Source organism: Mesoplodon mirus (genome assembly GCF_964341445.2).
Source record: "Mesoplodon mirus genome assembly, chromosome: 7".
Taxonomy (NCBI): Eukaryota; Metazoa; Chordata; class Mammalia; order Artiodactyla; family Ziphiidae; genus Mesoplodon; species Mesoplodon mirus.
In genome coordinates, this window is record NC_138983.1 from 44,809,426 (window position 1) to 44,831,047 (window position 21,622).

The window sequence follows — 21,622 nt, forward strand, 5'->3', positions numbered from 1 at the left end:
ATGATTAAGAATGATTAAGAATGATTAAGAACACTGTCTGAACCCAGAATAAACTTATAATGCCGACACAGCCATACAGAGCAAAGCAATGCTTTCTCTTTATAAATAAGGGAAAAATTACAAAGAGCTTACACTGGATAACTTAGCATTTTAAGGACTTTTACAGGGAATCCTTTATAAAACAAACGTTTTATATAGAGAGAGTCAAAAATAAGCAATATCGATCTTCAGATGAATTATTTCTTACTACATGATTGGAAAGAATGGTAAGATGATTTGCAAAACTACCTTCAAACTATTAAAAATGTCATAACTTTGGTCACTTAAAATTAATGAAGCTTAATATGATAATTCAATTACAGATAAAGTTCTAAAACTATCATAATGCAATATGGTAAATAAGGGTAATACACACTTAATCCTCAGTACCAATTATTTTATTTACATCATATGTTAACAGTGTATTTCAAGGTCCCATCCTCCAATTCTTGGTTTGGAGATGCTAATGTAGGCTAAGATTTTTCTAAAACTTACTTCTTTTTAAATTTGGCTTTTTGCTTTAGAACAGTTTGTCCCTAAAATAAAAAACTCACTCCCAAATAATAGAACTAAAGAAACATTTGCTTCTCTTACCTTTACTTACTGACAGGAGAAGATTTGGATCTCTTGGATGGAATTTCAGCTCATTGATAGCATTTCCATGGCCAACATAGTGCTATAATAAATTTAAAACATTTCTTCAACTTTCATATAAAAATCAATAAATTCTTTTTCATTAATCTTAGAAGAGTGGAAAAATAGTTTCACTTGAAATAGTGGTTCTCAACCTTGGCTGCATATTAAAAGCACCCAACTTGCAGGAAAAATAAAAGATGTTCAAGTCCCATTTGCAGATATTCTGAGCCACAGGAAGGATTTAAAAGATTTTCAGGTGATTCTAATGTACCCCCAAGGTTAACGTGATTTGTGAAATTTCTTTTAGTATCAACTTCCATGGCTTCAGTTTTCAGTTCTTTACAAGGTGCTCTTGACTCTATACGCCCTATTTAGGGGATTTTGGAAAATGAGCCAACTCTTTTCTTATTGTTCATTTAAAGCCTCTCAGACTAAAGCAAGACAAAAGGACAGAAATTATTTTAAAAGAAAATAGTTCAAATGAAAAAATTTTCCCACTTATTCCTTAATTTGCATTACCCAAATGTGACAAAGGTCTCAAAAGACTTGTCTAAATGAAGCAATAGGCAAAGTACAAACCAAATTAGAAATTGCACAGACACTGACTGTTTTAAATTCAACATGACAAGCTTTTGCAGGTGTGCATTCAAAAAAAAAAAAGATCTATAATTTAACAAGAAAACCCACCTTTATGCACTGCATTGTTATGGGATTAATTATCCTAATTATGCCTCTAGATCCAGCTACAGCCAGCAGAGGATGGCTTGTATTGCTATCATATGTCCATGCACAAGTGTAAAAGTTCTCATCAGCCTAAGAAATGCCAGTTAAGAAATATAATTTGCTTTTGAAAGGTAAACACATCAATGATCACAATACTATACACAAAAACCTCCAAAGAACTGCTGAAGTTTTTGACAAAGAAGTTCCCGTTTTTCTTTACACTACCAGGTTTAACCAATGGAGATTTTAGGTCTAAAATCTATACCAAATGATCAAACAAATCCAGTCCTTCCACTCAGTTTTTTTTTTTTTTTTTTTTTTTTGGTGGTACGCAGGCCTCTCACTGTTGTGGCCTCTCCCGTTGCGGAGCACAGGATCCGGACGCGCAGGCTCAGCGCTCATGGTTCACAGGCCCAGGTGCTCCGCGGCATGTGGGATCTTCCCAGACCAGGGCACGAACCCGTGTCCCTTGCATCGGCAGGCGGGCTTTCAACCACTGCGCCACCAGGGAAGCCCCTTCCACTCAGTTTTGATTACTATTTTGCTGTTTGCATAACTATTTACCTCTGTCTTTTGAAAGCAGCCATAGCCAATGTGTAAATAAATGGGCATGGCTGTGTCCCAAATAAAAATTTATTTACAAAAACAGGTGGCCAGGGGCTTCCCTGGTGGCGCAGTGGTTTAGAGTCCGCCTGCCAATGCAGGGGACAGGGGTTCGTGCCCTGGTCCGGGAAGATCCCATATGCCGTGGAGCGGCTGGGCCCGTGAGCCGTGGCCGCTGAGCCTGCGCATCCAGAGCCTGTGCTCCACAATGGGAGAGGCCACAACAGGGAGAGGCCCGCGTACCACAAACAAAACAAAACAAAACAAAACAAAACAAAACAAAACAAAAAACAGGTGGCCAGCTCTACAGGCTGTAATTTGCTGATCCTGGCTCTATCTCAGTAATGCTATGTGCCTCTAGATAAAGATCAATATTCAGTTTTCCACCTTTTCCTGTGTGAGACCTTCCCAGTATGGCTACAAGTCACTTCTTTTCTTATCACCTAAGGGAAGACTAAATGTTCCTGCACTTTCTTATTTGCTAGCTTTTTCAAATGGATCTGGAAGAAATCTTATCACCAAGCTTTGACTGTTGTACCCTTTGGCTTTTTAAAGCGTTTTCTTTATAAACCCATGTTTTACAGTATTTCCTAAACAAACTGCACATGTCTATTTTTTCCCTGTAGGCTTTGATGACCAAATACTTGGTATGACTGCCAGGCACAGCTTCTGATTAATCCAAGTTCACCAATATAACTGCCTTGAAATGATAAAATTCCAAGCAAGGTCAAAGAAACAGGAAGTTTCTGCTATCATTTTCTATTACAGGATTTCCAATGCTCATCTCCAGATACCCACACTGTCCTCTTTCATATCCACCCTACAATGGCTTTCTAGGAATCAGGAAAACTAGATACTAGGAATCTTTTGGGTGACAGTGAAGGACAGCATTGGTTAAAGTTAAAAAAGGACAATATAACTTTAGAGAACTAACTAATTTACAAAAGTTTTGGGGTACTTATTGAAAGTCAATTTCTTTAGCCAACAATATGGAAAACCCAGGAAAGGATACATCAGCATCCACATAAGATTGCAACAACCGGATTTCTCCTTGTGAGTGACATTCATATAAGGTAACCTAATGAAAACAAAAATACAGTAAATTTTACCTCAAATGTAGAAACACACTCTTCAGCTTTTGAACATATTTTAGTCACAAATGTATCTCAAAGATGCTACAGAAACTACTGCTTTAAAATGGCTCCTTTAAACTTAAGGAAGCTATTATAAAGCCTAATGCATTACATAATTTTCAGAATATATTAAATACTACAGTAATAATAATGGTTTCTGTTTCCAATGTTTTCAACTTTTATCTCATCCATCTAATTGCACCAACTTTTCCAAGTAAATAAAGTTGAATACCTCACAGTAAAGTATAACTACTCCCTAAAACTGTAGTTTATCTTTTTTTTTTTTTTTTTTTTTGGCTGCACCACAAGGCTTGCAGGATCCAAGTTCCCTGACCAGGGAATGAACCCAGGCCTACGGCAGGGAGTCCCAACCACTGGACCATCAGGGAATTCCTGTGGTTTATCCTCTTTTAAAGCTTTAAAGTCTTTGGATAGTTTTAGAGCATTATTAATTACATATAAGAAAATCTAGGACTTCCCTGGTGGCACAGTGGTTAAGAATCCACCTGCCAATGCAGGGGACACAGGTTCGAGCCCTGGTCCAGGAAGATCCCACATACCACGGAGCAACAAAGCCCTTGCGCTACAACTACTGAGCCTGCGCTCTAGAGCCCGCGAGCCACAAGTACTGAAGCCCGTGTGCCTAGAGCTGGTGCTCTGCAACAAGAGAAGCCACTGCAATAAGAAGCCCGCGCACTGCAACAAATAGCCCCTGCTCGCCACAACTAGAGAAAGCGCACGTGCAGCAACAAAGACCCAACACAGCCAAAAATAAATAAATAAATTAAATTAAAAAAAAAAAGAAAACCTAAAATTTGCCTAATAATTTTCTCATGGACATTGCTCATCAAATATTAACTTTCTGATGTACAGTGGCCTTTTCGTCACACATTCTAAAATTAATAATATATACACTTTATTCAATTATGTACAGTTGTCCCTTGGTATCTGCCAGGGATTGCTTCCAGAACTCCCCACAGATACCAAAATCTGAGGATGCTCAAGTTCCTTATATAAAATGGCATAGTGTATGCATATAACCTCACACATCCTCCCATATACTTTAAGTCATCTCTAGACCACTATGACATCTAATACAATGTAAATGCTATATAAATAGTTGCCAGCACAAAGCAAATTCAAGTTCTGCTTTTTGGAGCTTTCTGGAATTTTCTTTTCTGAATATTTTTGATCCACACTTGGTTGAATCTGTGGATGTGGAACCCACAGATATAGAGGGCTTACTCTGTAATACTAATTTTTTTATAAATTTCTTTCCATTCTTCTTACAGCTTAGTCATGTTAGCAATAACCTGTTACTAATCTTAATATAAGTCTATAAGAACTCTATAAAGATCCTTTAAATCATCTATCATCACCTATTAACAAGATAATTGCTACATAAATATTCTAAAAAAAATTCCTTATATGGATGCTAACTAGGTTGTCTTAAGAGATTATTTTGTTTTGTTTTTGTTTCTTTTTTTTTAAAAAGAAGTCCAAACAGCAGACCTTTTTATAATTCAGTAACGTATAATTCAATGTCATTTTAAATGAGAACAGGGATTCTTTTTGTTAGAAAGCCTGGAACATTACAATGAGCATACTGGAGCACAAATTATACTAATTCTAATTATACTAATATGATGGTGAAGTTAGTGAAGTATAATCAGGCTTATAGTGATGTCTGAAAAGTGGATTCAAATGAATTAATGGATTATGTTCCCAATTTTCGGAAAAATAACCTTAATCTCTTCTTCAAACTACATCAATTTCCCTCTGAATTGTTGTTTTCAAGCTACATATCACAACCTACATTTGGCTAAACACCAAAAAAAGCTGTTATCCCAGGTTATCAACTTGAGTATAGAGTTTCAAATTTTCATAACTTCAATGACCAGTAAAAGCAACAGAGCCTTAAATGTAATTAAAACTTCCTTAAAGACTTCCAGGAAATTACTTAGAGCCAAATTTTACTTTTTAGAAAACAGGAATGGCAAAGTTCTAGCCCAGAATAGATGCATGTGTGTTTGTATGATTCTCAAACTTTCAGAATAAAAAAGGAAAAAAGCTTGGAAATATGCTGACATTTGAAAAATACTCAGCTGACAACTCCCCAAGTTAGTTTTGATTGAGAACAGAATACTAACACTAAAACAGCAAACAAATATAGGAAATGGCGTGCATTAAAAATCATGGTCTTTTATTTCTCTAAAAAGCTTAGCACAATTACTAAAGAAGCATAAAATTTAATTTCACTCGATTAAAATAATAATTTAGGGAACACCTCTCAGATTCACCTCCTTCCCCTCCCCTCTTGTGCTAAAGGTAAAGAAAGTGACTTTGTTTATTGTCAATCCATATCAATTAGTCAATTTCCTCCATCTTTCTTTTTCCAAATACGCCAATCTATTTCTCTGTTACTTCTCATAACTCTTAGTACAGTACTAATGAATAAGCAGAATGTCAGCTAATAGAGTAAAGACTTATCAGGAGAACAACTTTTCCGAAGTGATTTCAGCTTAACAGAAAACTCCTGATTCTCCCTGGTAAGCACTAGGGAAATCTTTCTTTTTCCCATTCATTTAGAAGTGAATGGAAGTAAACAAGTCTTTGCAATCCACTTTTTCAGCCCCAGGTTTAACTAAAAAGTTTAATCATTGACATCAAAACATGCCCAGCATGTTTTTTTCCATGCATGCTCTTAGTTCAAGATACTCTGGCTTCCTAAAAACAATTCAAAACAAATGTTTATTGCATATACTTAAAATATTTTCAGTAACTATTACATAAATCCACTGGATTTACGCCTTCCATTTACAGAGAGCAACTAATTATGTTTATTATTTTTAAGAAATCACAGACTTTTTACCCTAAATTGACAAACAACTATTACAGTCACTTCTAACAAGCAAGGTCAATTTTTTCAGCCACTCAAAACAAAATATTTATGAGTACAAAATGTAAATAAACCTGTTTCATGAACAATTGGGAGTATATATGAAATAAAGATATATTTTCATTCATGAATATTACTTTTAATTTTGTCAGTTTCTAGAATGCTTCACTTTTACATAAAGGAACAATATTGTCAAACCAGCTATACAAAGTTTACTTCAAAATCATTACACTTCAATGTTATATTAACACCAGACTCTGATAAGCCAAATGCCAAACAGTCCCCTTTAACACTCACTCTGTTGCTTCCTACAGTTGCAAACACTAATGGATCTCCTTCTTTACTGTGCCAGTTAAACTGAACTCCAAACAATGGCTGATTATGATCTTCCTATAAATTAACCAAGAAACAAGAAAAATTAATATATTTTAGAAACCAAAAAATGGTACTAAACTGACCATTCCCATTACAACTTTTTTCCAAAATGCAAGCTGCAGTTTTATATATCATACATAAACTGATTTTTGACACTTAAAAGGTATCTGTTAGTCCAGTTTTCACATTTTAGAATACTGGTGCATGATAAAGCTTTATAACAATTAAAGATTTAGATCAAAGGTTAGGTAACAAGTACTCATCAATGAAAATACTTTGATAGTTGCCTTCTATATTCTTAAACCCAACTGCACGCTTCTGAATCAAAATAAAATGGATACTTGTGGTAAAGGCATTTAACCCCTTAGAACATAAGGACACAATTTATTTTTCTGAAATAACAAATAACCTAACAGTTAATATAGTTTCTCCAGTACTCATTAAACTTTATTAGGTTTAATTTCCCTCGTACAGTGAAGCATATCAGACTCCATTCAAATCACTGCTTTCTACAGTTCTATAGAAACAACTTTAAATAACCTTGAATTTGGGTCCTAAAAGAAAAACCACCCAAGAAGTTTTATAATGAACAAGAATACTTGAACAGTGGGGGCCAGGGGAGGCAGTGGGCTGTAACTTCACAGTTACCAGGAGGCTATAAGGAGATGTACAAAAAACAAGTATTCAGGTTTTTAAAATTTTTTATTTTACATTGGAGTAGAGTTGATTAACAATGTTGTATTAGTTTCAGGTGCACAGCAAAGTGATTCAGCCATACATATACAGCTTTTTCAAATTCTTTTCCCATTTAGGCCACCACAGAATACTGAGCAGAGTTCCCTGTGCTACAAGGATTCAGTTTTGTTCACGAAGTTATTTTTCAGCCTTAATTATACTGGCAATCTCCTGGTGTTTAATAGTAACTTTCATATTCACTTTAAGGCACTGTTTTCACTTTTAAAGTATAACAACATTTATTTCTTATCCTTTAAAAAGCCATAGCTTTAGGCTTTGGAAATATTTAATCAAAATATCCAAATGGCAGTTAAAACCACCTTCCAGATATACTACGTAAAAATAGGTTAATATACCTAAATATTAACATGAAACTACAATGGACACTTAGCTTTAGAAGGAAAAAAAAACCCAACAACCACTGAGATTAATTTCCCTCCTTTTAAGACAATATAATTTTAAACACTGAGCAATGAATTTTGCTACATAGACAGGAAAATAATTTCTATAAAGCCATAGCTTCTTACGCTTTCCGAAGACTTTAAAGTATATTTAGATATTTTAAAAAGAATCTATCTAACATATGTATAAGATAATATAATGTATATTTTTGCTCAGCACAGGAAAAACACCCCCAAATTTAAAAAACAGGAAATGAATATATGTAAAACATTTAAAGTAAATATCAGTAATCCTTTTTAAAAATAAAAAGACTATTGAGGAAGGCAGTAATCTAAATAACTCCAACCTATTATTTTTTCCAAATATTGAATATTCAAAAAATTTTTTAATTTCTACCTTTTTCTTTGAAAACAATTACAAATAAAAGAGTTAAATTTTTAAAGACTGCACAAAGACATCTGTTTCAATTTATGCTAACTCAAAGTTAATGAGTCACATTCAGTTTTTTTCAGTAACAGGTACCAGGAAGTGGCTTATGCTTTTAAGTTTTACCAAAATATGAAGAGTAACATTTCTCAAAGTCAATAAAAACAGTAAAGAAAAACCAGATGCAATACTAGGTACTACCCATTTAATGTAAAACAAACAAAAAAAAGCTAAATAAATGTGGAATGGATTATAATAACTATGCAGTCTGCCCTACAAACAAAACTTCAGATTATTATAATTTTATAATATTTTTAACTTGACAGAGTATCCTGAGCATAAAATGTTTACCACTGAGAAATAACTCTGGAGCCCATCATTCAGCACATAGACTGTGTCCTTCTGTACATACCTTGAGACTATTTACACATTTGAAAGAATATTTGCATTTCTTTGACTTCCATTTTCCCTTCCCCCAACTTTTCCTTCCAGGCGCGTTTGGCGTATTTGTAGGTGTATCAGGGCGTTCAGTGTTTGTACCACTTTCTATACTGACAGCATCATCCTATGAGCAGCAAATCAGAAAAAATTATATGAAACAGCAATACTGTACTTAGGAAATGAGTTCATACTGGGTAGCTACTGACTGGCCTAAAAGAATTAATTAAGAAATCCTGCAAGAAATGAAGAAATTTATTCTTGTCTCCAAATAAAAATAAAACGCAAACACATTAGGATTTGTGGATATTTGATATTTCAGCAAAAATATAAACAAAAAAGCTAACCATGATGATGCTAATGGTAAGAATAATACTGCCTTTAAATAACAAGGCACTGGTCTGTGCCAGCCACTTTATTACATTGCCTCACTTCATCTTTACTGCCCTTCATACAAGGTATTGTTAGATAAGGAAGTGTTGCTTAGAGAGCCTAAATGGTGTCTTGCTGGTTAGTGCTGCTGGTATTCAAAACCAAAAGCTATGACTCTTAAATCTGACTGACCTACGTGTCTTCATAATTTATTTGACTGCTGCTCAGTTTGGAGCATGGGAGTGGGTAGCCGTTTGAGGCTACAGTGTTAGTGCTTCCTACTTTAGATGAAAATCCTGATTATCATTCAAACTCTGCTTATTTATAACACTTAAACCATTTAGAATATTTTTAGGTTCTACATGTTATGTGCTATATACAAGTGAAATCGGACTCATAGCTCTAGAATACTCATATAATAGAGCTCCAGAAACTCACTGTAAAGTAAAATTCTTCCAAATGTAGAAATGACTGCAGGAAACCTTGAAAATTCACCTAATTTATATATACCCTGTCTCCAGTCCGCAAGCTATATTAATGGTTCTCTACTCTGAGAACAGGATTTCAGTACCTCCTTTGATTACACATTCCAAAGTGTTCCTTGGAATAAAGAGATTTATTTAAACCTATATCACCTTAGGGCAGCAGTTACTAAATTCATTCCAGAGGAAGCTTTTTTTTCATGGAGTGCCTATTAACACCTATGAGAACACATATTAGGAACCATTGTCTTAGAGGTTATTTTTAAATTATTGCTTCCTAAAGTTGGTTTTATGATATTACTGATCATTAAAAATTAACTGGAGTATCAAAAAGTATATTAAAAATTCATATTAATTCCTTAAAAACTATATGGTATTATACAGTAGTTCTTAGGGGTGGTTTTTCAAAACGAATGGTTCCTACCAAAATGGAACGCTTTTAAAAAAAAATACACAAATCATTCTAAAATATACTGGTTATCTAGGGTGAAAAAAGAGAATGAAGTGGATAGATGGCACATAGTAATGCTCAATATCTAGACTGTAATTTCATGTAAATACAATCAGCTTTTATAGATATAGAAATGTAAAACTTTAGAGTTCAGTTCCTAGGTTGAAATCACTGGGGGTTTTTTTGTTGTTGTTGTTTTAATTTTTATTTATTTAGGCTGCCCGGGGTCTTAGTTGCGGCATGCATGTGGGATCTAGTTCCTTCACCAGAAACTAAACCCGGACCCCCGCATTGGAAGTGCAGATTCTTACTCACTGGACCACCGGGGAAGTCCTGAAATCACTGTTAATCTCTATTTCTCCCTACCTTTCAGTTGTATTTACACAGATAAAACCTAGTGTAGAAAACAATTTTGTGTTTCACTGGAAAACTATGTAACTACTGCACGCTCTTCCGTGTTATCAGATTATTCTAACCCCCTTTACTGCCTTTGAACAATCTTACATTTCTCACACTGTGCATAATCCAAAGGTAGAGGTTCAAATGTCTTCCCTTTCACGCTGAAGAAAAGTTTTTGTCTCCATTTGCAATTTCATCTCTACATTCCTTTAATCCATATACATTTGTACCGTTTGACTTACACTTGCCCAGTTCCCTCATATGAGTAAAATAAAATGTTTCTGAAAATTTATTCTTTTTCTGAAAATTATCTTTCAACACTAGAGAAATGAAATAATAAAACGGTGAGACATTTATTCACTAGCTTCTTCCCAGTCTGGAAAATTCTTCTTTCCATTCTAAGAATCCAACTGCTAATCAAGAAGCCACCCAAAACACTGTTAATAATCGGGGCACATTACATGTATGTGTATGTGTGTGTGTGTATGTGTATAAACTTTTAACCACTTAATTTACCCATCTCCTCAAATAGGCAAATCAAGATCAAATGGAAATCAAACAAATGGAAATGAAATACAGTCACAATGCTTTCACTTTATCTTTAAATTCAAACCTTTCCTAAGTATCTAATATGTGTACAAGCTGACTTCCACCTTGGCCCCTCATCAAAATACAGAATGGTACTATGCAACAGATATGGCACTACCATCTGCATTTGCTCAACAAGGAAACAGGGATAGTAATTTGGCCCTTAATCTTGCCACAGGCTGCTTAAGCAAAAGACATGTCTCCAGATTCAGCCTTCTGATCTCAGTACCAGACAACAATTAGTATTCTTCCATAAGCTAACTACTCTGCAGTCATATGAAAAAGTTAATAGAATGGCAGATACATATAAAACAAACTTAAAATAGGTCGGATGTTAACTAGATTTACTGTGCTGATCATTTTGCAATGTATACAAATATCGAATCATTATGTTGTGCATCTGAAATAATATAATATTAGTTAATTATACCTCAATTGAAAAAAATTTTAATGTCCTTTCAATTCTTTGATTCACTTTAACCGTAGCAAGCGCTCAGACTACCTTCACTCCAACTCAAAAACACCACATTCTTTCCTCCACTTGCTTTTGGCCTTCCTGTCATTATTTGGCTCCCTCAAGAGTAAAACCACTGCCCTTGTTAGCTTTTTCTGAGCTCATTTTTATACAGAGTTCTCTACTCGCTTCCCTTAACCTATGTCCTAGATCTGGGTCCCTGGATGAAATTCAGAGGACCTGTGAACTTAAGTGGCAAAATAAACAAATACATAAATAAATTTAAAGTTGCATTTTAATTTTCACTGTCTTTAAGTGAAATCTATTACTTCCTTCTATTATAATGCAGGCAGCATACATGCTAATGTTACTGTAGCTGTGACTTTCTCACCAATGAAATCAGGTATTTTTATATGACATTATAGTAGTTGCAGATCTCAAAAATTGTCTATGCCCATCATAACTATCAGAGTCACTGCTAGACCTAGTTACTTAATGTGCTAATAAAGAAGCACTTGATATTAAAGCACTTTATTAAAACAAATCTTAAATTTGTTTTAAAAAATTCTGTAACTTTTTAATAATTTTATCACTGATTTTGTTTGTAATCTTATATATTGTATTTTATACATTTGAAACTATTATTCTGAGAAGGTTTCACAGGATTTATTAAGGTGTCCAAGGCACAAAAAAGGTTAAAAGTCCCAGCCAAATGGAGGAACCAAAACAACGGCTTAGTCCAATCATCTAGTTCTGAATAGCTTTAGTATGCATCAAGGAGTACATTCCTCTTAAGGGTCTGTAAAAAGAAAATAACCTTTCAATTTATTTGGTTCCCTGAAATTTTCCTCAGTCTAATAGGTTATTGACATTTTCATTACATTTCTGCCTGATTAATATGTGGAAGGGCCAGAAACATAAGTCTAGACAATGTGATTACAAAAGAAGTAATAGTAATTAACACTTGTATGGTACTCATTAAGGGGCAGGCACTCTTTTCAGCACTTCACCTATATTATCACATTTAATCCTCACAAACATCCCATGAGGTAAATACCGTTATTATCCCCATTTTAAAGATAAGAATCTAGTGCAACTAGGTCAAGCACCTTGCTCAAGATCAAGCAACCGGTAAGCAGTAGAGTGGGGATTTTAACCTAAGAGATGCAGTTTGTGCTCCTAGTCACTAACCTAATCTGCCTAGAGAAATTTAAGAAGAGGTGGAAATAAAACAGACATCAAGGGCTGGAATGAAGAGGGTCAAAAATGTTAGATCCCGATATATAATAAGATTGGGAAGCACAAACAGGAAAAAAACAGATTTAAAGTAACATTCAACACCTAAGCCTTCCAGAAATTTCAAGTCCAAATCCCACAAACTGACAATCTCCCAAATATCTTTCTTCTATCTGCAAAAAGAATTCTTTCCCATCTGTTCAGTGAAAATTCTGGTCTTGGCACCATGCCATATATATATGCTTCAGTCGGTGATGCAGTGATGTAGAACTTAGGAACTGGGTGTGTAAGGTACAACATTTATTCTTAAAACTAGCTAAACTGAGAAAAAGAAGAACTTACACCACCTTCCTATAACACTTTAAAGGTTTAAAAAAGATAATCAGATGTTGTTACTTCGGAGGGTTCACATTTCAGAGTAGTAATTCGTTGAATGAACTGTGAAGACATTTTGCTGACCTTATTGGATATAAATTTAAAACATGTGACTGAAAATTAATGTCAGTTCGGTCATTACTGGCGTCTCACCTAAAAACACTGGGATCAACTGTTGGGACGAACTAGAGTATTAACAAGATCCATTTAAGAGTAAAAAAAAAAATCTGATTCCAAAACACCTTACACATGCGAAGCCACGAGCCCACACCTAAAGACATCTACCCTGACCACAGCGGCCTAAAATCTTCCAGGTCATCCCCTTTATCTTAGTGAAAACTTACAAAAGAGTAACTGTCCCTTCTCATTCCTTCCTCAAGGGTCGTTTCCCCCTCCAAGTCAGCAGACGACCCTCTCAATTTTCCTCCTCCTGAAGAGAAGCCGACTGTCAGGCACGCCCCTTCTCCACGGACAAGACAGAAGCGGACACAAAAGCCCCTTTAAAAGAGTCACCGAAATCTCTTACGTCTAAGAGCTACTCTTCCCATCCTGGACAGTCGGTAAGGGTCTACGAGTGACACGGCCCCTAAATTCCTTTTTAAAAGTCCATTAACACACGCTGGCCCCTCCTTCCAACTGTCTTAGAAAAACCTCTAACTTGCCTTTTAAACTACTGGAATCTCAGATCCGCACTCTCCCCAAATCTGCCTAAAGGCCCAGACACTCCGCATGCACGCAAAAGGATCTCAGAACCCTCTGACCTCCACCACCACGCTCTCTCTTAAACCACTCTCCTTCGTCAAGTTTCCGCTCGCTCTCGGCCGCAGCTCAAAATCCCCGTAGAGACAAGTTCGATGTTCTCCTCCACGCCCGCGTTTTCCTGAGTAGAGGGTGACACCTCTCCCTCCCCCCACAGCCGCCTGCCCGCCCCCGCGCCTACAGTTTAAAAAGAATTTGAAACTTTCACTCCAAAGTCCCGTCCGGACTGCTCAGTGCTGCACTCACATTCTCGTCTCCAGAGAGGTCCGGGTTGCTGTTCTCGTCGCTGCTCAGCTTCTGCTTCTTGGCCGCAGGCATGTCTGTTCCCGCCGGCGCTGTAGACACTTCCCTCTCGGACATATTCCTCCGCCTCCCTCCAGGTTCCTGCCGCCTAGGGCGGGGCCTCCGCCACACCGCCGTCAAGCAAGCCCGTCCGGAGCTTGCCGCAAAGTTGCCACTGCCGCCGCCACCTCCACCACTCCCCCCACTGTCGCAAACCGCGCCCAGCCGCCGAGGCGGGCGTGCGTGCGACCCCGCCACACTGCTGAAAAAGGGGCGCGCGCGCGCGCCCTCCCGCGCGGCTTCCTGGATCCTTCCCTTTCCCCACTCCCGTCTTGCCCTTTTCCCGCCGCCCTCCCGGCAGTTTGCACGGAGAGGTGTGATCCTTGGCTTTCGAGGGCAATATTTCGTACGTCCCCCTTCCCCACGACCGCCTCGAAAAAGGAGAGGCGGAACTCAGAGGGATGCCCCCTCACCCCCTTCCTCCTTCCAAAGACGTTTCAGCCGCTATTGGCCCAATCCTTCGATCCCCGACCCGCTGCAAAGACTCGAAAGTCTGTGGAATGGACTAGCCTATCAATGTCCCAGGAGACGGGGTACGAGACGAGAAGTCACCTCTTGGTTTAGCGGTATATGCCAAGTGTCCTTAATCTTGAACTCGGAGAATAACGCTCTCACATTATTCATGGAACTGATCACAATCTAATTTTCGGTTGCGGAGAGAAATTTTAAAATTGTAGACTGCTTCTCACTTTCCTCCCCTACCTAGCAAATGGGAGTTACCCGCTAATGGGTGCGCATGCGCTGGGGCGTATTCTCGCGCTTGGTTGTCCGGACCCGCCTCCTCCAAGCCCCTCCTCTTTGAAATCTTGTTTGTGAACCAGGTAGTCTTCCACCGGGTTTCCGTAGTCCAGGATGGATTTCTAAACGCCACAAAATAATAATCCCTGAATGCCTCCTAGTTTCTTGATGAATATTTATTCTAGTGAATGTTTATTGCAATGAATGTTTATCCTCGTCCAATTGGTACCAATATTGGGTAGGGTTTAGGTAGGAATATACTAAAATTATAATTCTAGACTCCAATGAGTTACATTCCGGAGTGCTTCTTTTACCTGTTAAAGGATTATCAAGGCCGTGAAAAACGACAAGGCCTAAAAGTCAATGGTCATCTCCAAGCATGTATGCGACTGTGAGACAAATGACGGACAATATTTTTTGGCACACCAGATACAATAAAATTCTAGGGGAAGGCAACAAAACTGTTATGCTTCACCAAGATGTTTGCTGTGTTACCGTATCTGGGCGGTTGACAGGTGCTAATTACATTGGTGAGCCTCGTGGATTTGTTAGATGGGTGATTAAGACACATAACCAAATGAATAGCCCAGAAAAGGAGAACTATGACAAGAAATAAAAGTCAGTTCCCCCTCCCTCCCCCTTTTTTGGAACTTAGCTGTGACAACTTATATTTCTGGGCCTCATTGTCCTCATCTGTAAAAATGAAGGTATAGGAAGGGACCTAATATTTCTTGATCACTTGATATTATATATTTTTTGTCTTTTAGACCTCATTACATCACCCATTGGATAAACAGTATAGAGGAGTGCCCCACGATAAAATTCTAGTGTATTAGAACTACTTCTGCATGATGCCTTAATATAGAGAATATCATTATCTCTGTTTCATTAACTGCAGATTGCAAGTCACTCTTGGGGATAAGGAGAGAAGTCAGTTGAGAATGAGTAAGGGAAGGTAAAGCAAATGCAGGGCAGAATAAGAAGTTTTTGCAGTGAAGACTCAGGAAAAATAACGAAGCTGAAAAAATTAAAGTTCATATCTTAATAATAGTAATTGCCCTTGTTTGTTGAACTCCTAATGTGCCAGGCGCTGCTAAGTCCTCCTCAGTTGGTGAGAGAGAGATGAGATTGGTATGGAATCACCACTGAGAAAGTAAGATGTGCTTTGGTATGACATTTCCACAGACAAAGACAAACATACCCCACTTATCTGTTGATAAGGATGTTTGTGAATGTAGTTCTACAAATAAAAGATAATTAACTAAAGCGTTTCCAATCCAAATTACTCTGTGTATCTGGGATCAGTGGGAGTCACCTTCTACTAATAAAATCAGAAAAGTGCTGAACATTTGGATAAAGGACATATGGAAGGAAAGTGCCTTTCAGCATGCATGTTATTCATAACAAAGCAAAAATATTTTAAAAAATATTTTAGTTGGGCTTCCCTGGTGGCGCAGTGATTGAGAGTCCGCCTGCCGATGCAGGGGACACGGGTTCGTGCCCCGGTCCGGGAAGATCCCACATGCCGCGGAGCGGCTAGACCCGTGAGCCATGGCCGCTGAGCCTGTGGGTCCGGAGCCTGTGCTTCGCAACGGAAGAGGCCACAACAGTGACAGGCCCGCGTACCGCAAAAAAAAAAAAAAAAAAAAAAAAAAAAAAAAATATATATATATATATATATATATATATATTAGTTTTATTAAAACTAGGAGAGATATTTTAAAAATTTGATGAGTCAGGGATAATAAATGGAAATTAATGTTCATTATTGCTAATGTTAAAAAATTATTCTGACACTTGTTAAAACAGTAAGGAACTTTAGGACTATTGTAATAGGTGTCAAGCCTATCACAGTAGGAGAGGGAGATGGGGCTTAACTCTGAATACAGCAAGGATAGGTGTGGATTTATAATCAAAGAGAAGAGTGGTGGGGGGTGAAAGAGTTCAGGACATGCCACCTGCAGTATGCTGCTTTGGAATATTGTTTTTTTTTTAATTTTGAATTTTATTTATTTTTTTATACAGCAGGTTCTTATTAGTTATCCATTTTATACATATTACTGTATATATGTCAATCCCAATCTCCCAATTCATTACACCTCCACCCCTCCACTTTCCCCCCTTGGAGTCCATACATTTGTTCTCTACATCTGTGCCTATTTGTGCCCTGCAAACCAGTTCATCTGAACAATTTTTCTACATTCCACATATATGCGTTAATATACAATATCTGTTTTTCTCTTTCTGACTTACTTCTCTCTGTATGTCTCTAGATCCATCCACGTCTCTACAAATGACCCAATTTTGTTCCTTTTTATGGCTTGAGTAATATTCCATTGTATGTATGTACCACATCTTCTTTATCCATTCATCTGTCGATAGGCATTTAGGTTGCTTCCATGTCCTGGCTATTGTAAATAGTGCTGCAATGAACATTGGGGTGCATGTCTCTTTTTGAATTATGGTTTTCTCAGGGTATATGCCCAGTAGTGGGATTGCTGTGTCATATGGTAGTTCTAGTTTTAATTTTTAAAGGAACCTCCATACTGTTCTCCATAGTGGCTGTATCAATTTACATTCCCACCAACAGTGCAAGAGGGTTCCCTTTTCTCCACACCCTCTCCAGCATTTATTTGTAGATTTTCTGATGATGCCCATTCTAACTGGTGTGAGGTGATACCTCATTGTAGTTTTGATTTGCATTTCTCTAATAATTAGTGATGTTGAGCAGCTTTTCATGTACTTCTTGGCCATCTGTATGTCTTCTTTGGAGATATGTCTATTCAGGTCTTCTGCCCATTTTTTGATTGGGTTGTTTGTTTTTTTAAATATTGAGCTGCATGAGCTGTTTATATATTTTGGAGATTAATCCTTTGTCAGTTGATTGTTTGCAAATATTTTCTCCCATTTTGAGGGTTGTCTTTTTGTATTGTTTGTAGTTTTCTATGCTTTTGCAAAAGCATTGCAAAAGCCTTTAAGTTTCATTAGGTCCCATTTGTTTATTTTTGTTTTTATTTCCATTATTCTAGGAGATGGATCAAAAAAGATCTTGCTGTGATTTATGTCAAAGAGTGTTCTTCGTATGTTTTCCTCTAAGAGATTTATAGTGTTCAGTCTTACATTTAGGTCTCTAATCCATTTTGAGTTTATTTTTGTGTATGGTATTAGGGAGTGTTCTAATTCCATTCTTTTACATGTGGCTGTCCATTTTTCCCCACACCACTTATTGAAGAGGCTGTCTTTTCTCCACTGTATATCCTTGCCTCCTTTGTCATAGATTAGTTGACCATAGGTGCATGGGTTTATCTCAGGGCTTTCTATCCTGTTCCATTCATCTATATTTCTGTTTTTGTGCCAGTACCATATTTTCTTGATTACTGTAGCTTTGTAGTATAGTCTGAAGTCAGGGAGTCTGATTACTCCAGCTCCATATTTTCCCTCAAGACTGCTTTGGCTATTCAGGGTCTTTTGTGTCTCCATACAAATTTTAAGATTTTTTGTTATAGTTCTGTAAAAAATGCCATTGGTAATTTGATAGGGATTGCACTGAATCTGTAGATTGCTTTGGGTAGTATAGTCATTTTCACAATATTGATTCTTCCAATCCAAGAACATGGTGTGTCTCTCCATCTGTTTGTATCACCTTTAATTTCTTTCATCAATGTCTTATAATTTTCTGCATACAGGTCTTTTGTCTTCCTAGGTAGGTTTATTCCTAGGTATTTTATTCTTTTTGTTGCAGTGGTAAATGGGAGTGTTTCTTTAATTTCTCTTTCAGATTTTTCATCATTAGTGTATACAAATGTAAGAGATTTCTGTGCATTAATTTTGTATCCTGCAGCTTTACCAAATTCATTGATTAGCTCTAGTAGTTTTCTGGTGGCAACTTTAGGATTCTCTATGTATAGTATCATGTCATCTGCAAACAGTGCAGTTTTACTTCTTCTTTTCCAATTGGGATTCCTTTTATTTCTTTTTCTTCTCTGATTGCTATGGCTAGGACTTCCAAAACTATGTTGAATAATAGTGGTGAGAATGGACATCCTTGTCTTGTTCCTGATCTTAGAGGAAATGGTTTCAGTTTTTCACCATTGAGAATGATGTTTGCTGTGGGTTTATCATACATGCCTTTATTATGTTGAGGTAGGTTCCCTCTATGCCCACTTTGTGGAGAGTTTTTATCATAAATGGGTGTTGAATTGTGTCAAAAGCTTTTTCTGCATCTATTGAGATGATCATATGGTTTTTATTCAGTTTGTTAATATGGTGTATCACATTGATTGATTTGTGTATATTGAAGAATCCTTGCATCCCTGGGATAAATCCCACTTGATCATGGTGTATGATCCTTTTAATGTGCTGTTGGATTCTGTTTGCTAGTATTTTGTTGAGGATTTTTGCGTCTATATTCATCAGTGATATTGGTCTGTAATTTTCTTTTTTTGTAGTATCTTTGTCTGTTTTTGGTATCAGGGTGATGGTGGCCTCATAGAATGAGTTTGGGAGTGTTCCTTCCTCTGCAATTTTTTGGAAGAGTTTGAGAAGAATGGGTGTTAGCTCCTCTCTAAATGTTTGATAGAATTTGCCTGCGAAGCCATCTGGTCCTGGGCTTTTGTTTGTTGGAAGATTTTTAATCACAGTTTCAATTTCATTACTTGTGATTGGTCTGTTCATATTTTCTATTTCTTCCTGGTTCAGTCTTGGAAGGTTATACCTTTCTATGAATTTGTCCATTTCTTCCAGGTTGTCCATTTTATTGGCATAGAGTTGCTTGTAGTAGTCTCTTAGGATGCTTTGTATTTGTGTAGTGTCTGTTGTAACTCCTCCTTTTTCATTTGTAATTTTATTGAGTTGAGTCCTCTCCCTCTTTTTCTTTTTTTTTTTTTTTTTTTTTTTTGCGTTATGTGGGCCTCTCACTGTTGTGGCCTCTCCCATTGCGGAGCACAGGCTCCAGACGCACAGGCTCAGCGGCCATGGCTCACGGGCCCAGCCGCTCTGCGGCACGAGGGAACTTCCCAGACCGGGGCACGAACCCATGTCCCCTGCATCGGCAGGCGGACTCTCAACCACTGCGCCACCAGGGAAGCCCTCCCTCTTTTTCTTGATGAGTCTGGCTAATGGGTTATCAATTTTGTTTATCTTCTCAAAGAACCAGCTTTTAGTTTTATTGATCTTTGCTATTGTTTTCTTTGTTTCTATTTCCTTTATTTCTGCTCTGATCTTTATGGTTTCTTTCCTTCTACTAACTTTGGGTTTTGTTTGTTCTCCTTTTTCTAGTTCCTTTAGGTGTTAGGTTAGATTGTTTATTTGAGATTTTTCTTGTTTCTTGAGGTAGGATTGTATTGCTATAAACTTCCCTCTTAGAACTGCTTTTGCTGCATCCCATAGGTTTTGGATCATCGTGTTTTCTTTGTAATTTGTCTCTAGGTATTTTCTGATTTTCTCTTTGATTTCTTTTGTGATCTCTTGGTTATTTAGTAACGTATTGTTTAGCCTCCATGTGTTTGTGTTTTTTACATTTTTTCCCCGGTAATTGATTTCTAATCTCTTAGCGTTGTGGTCAGAAAAGATGCTTGATATGATTTCAATTTTCTTAAATTTACTGAGGCTTGATTTGTGACCCAAGGTGTGATCTATCCTGGAGAATGTTCCGTGCACACTTGAGAAGAAAGCGTAATCTGCTGTTTTGGATGGAATGTCCTGTAAATATCAATTAAATCTATCTGGTCTATTGTGTCATTTAAAGCTTGTGTTTCCTTATTAATTTTCTGTTGGATGATCTGTCCATTGGTATAAGCGAGGTGTTAAAGTCCCCTACTATTATTGTGTTACTATATATTTCCACTTTTATAGCTGTTAGCAGTTGCCTTATGTATTGAGGTGCTGCTATGTTGGAGGCATATATATTTATAATTGTTATATCTTCTTCTTGGATTGACCCCTTGATCATTATGTAGTGTCCTTCCTTGTCTCTTGTAACAGTCTTTATTTTAAAGTGTATTTTATCTGATATGAGTATTGCTACTCCAGCTTTCTTTTGACTTCCATTTGCATGGAATATCTTTTTCTATCTCCTCACCTTCAGTCTGTATGTGTCCCTAGGTCTGAAGTGGGTCTCTTGTAGACAGCATATATATGGGTCTTATTTTTGTATCCATTCAGCAAGCCTGTGTCTTTTGGTTGGAGCATTTAATCCATTTATGTTTAAGGTAACTATCAATATGTATGTTCCTATTACCATTTTCTTAATTGTTATGGGTTTGTTTTGTAGGTCCTTTTCTTTTCTTGTGTTTCCCACTTAGAGAAGTTCCTTTATCATTTGTTGTAGAGCTGGTTTGGTGGTGCTGAATTCTCTTAGCTTTTTCTTGTCTGTAAAGTTTTTAATTTCTCTGTCTAATCTGAATGAGATCCTTGCTGGTAGAGTAATCTTGGTTGTAGGTTCTTCCCTTTCATCACTTTAAGTATATCATGCCACTCCCTTCTGGCTTGTACAATTTCTGTTGAGAAATCAGCTGTTAACCTTATGGGAGTTCCCTTGTATGTTATTTGTCATTTTTCCCTTGTTGCTTTCAGTAATTTTTCTTTGTCTTTAATTTTTGTCAATTTGATTACTATGTGTCTTGGCGTATTTCTCCTTGAGTTTATCCTGCCTGGGACTCTCTGTGCTTCTTGGACTTGGGTGGCTATTTCCTTTCCCATGTTAGGGAAGTTTTCAACTATAATCTCTTCAAATATTTTCTTGGGTCCTTCCTCTCTCTCTTCTCCCTTTGGGACCCCTATAATGTGAATGTTTTTGCATTTAATGTTGTCCCAGAAGTCTCTTAGGCTGTCCATTTTTTTTCATTCTTTTTTCTTTATTTTGTTCTGTGGCAGTGAATTCCACCATTCTGTCTTCCAGGTCACTTATTTGTTCTTCTGCCTCAGTTATTCTGCTATTGATTCCTTCTAGTGTATTTTTCATTTCAGTTATTGTATTGTTCTTCTCTGTTTGTTCTTTAATTCTTCTAGGTGTTTGTT

The 21,622-nt window shown here is 37.0% G+C and overlaps 1 protein-coding gene across 4 annotated transcripts in view; it reads right to left on the bottom strand.

The window, feature by feature from the left end:
* Window positions 1-14,516, bottom strand: part of EED (embryonic ectoderm development) — a 34,604-nt gene extending 20,088 nt beyond the window's left edge. Inside the window, exons 1-6 of one of the 4 annotated variants that reach the window (XM_082628623.1) lie at window positions 13,772-14,504; window positions 8,384-8,536; window positions 6,331-6,423; window positions 3,014-3,079; window positions 1,363-1,488; window positions 634-715 (exon numbers count right to left, since the gene is read on the bottom strand). In XM_082628623.1, coding sequence (XP_082484749.1) covers window positions 634-715; window positions 1,363-1,488; window positions 3,014-3,079; window positions 6,331-6,423; window positions 8,384-8,536; window positions 13,772-13,885 — 634 coding nt within the window. In that variant the 5' untranslated portion in view covers window positions 13,886-14,504. Of the gene's footprint in view, window positions 1-633; window positions 716-1,362; window positions 1,489-3,013; window positions 3,080-6,330; window positions 6,424-8,383; window positions 8,537-13,771 lie in introns of all 4 variants that reach the window. The other 3 variants (XM_082628624.1, XM_082628626.1, XM_082628625.1) reach the window with 3 other exon arrangements.
* Between the last annotated feature and the right edge of the window lie 7,106 nt (window positions 14,517-21,622).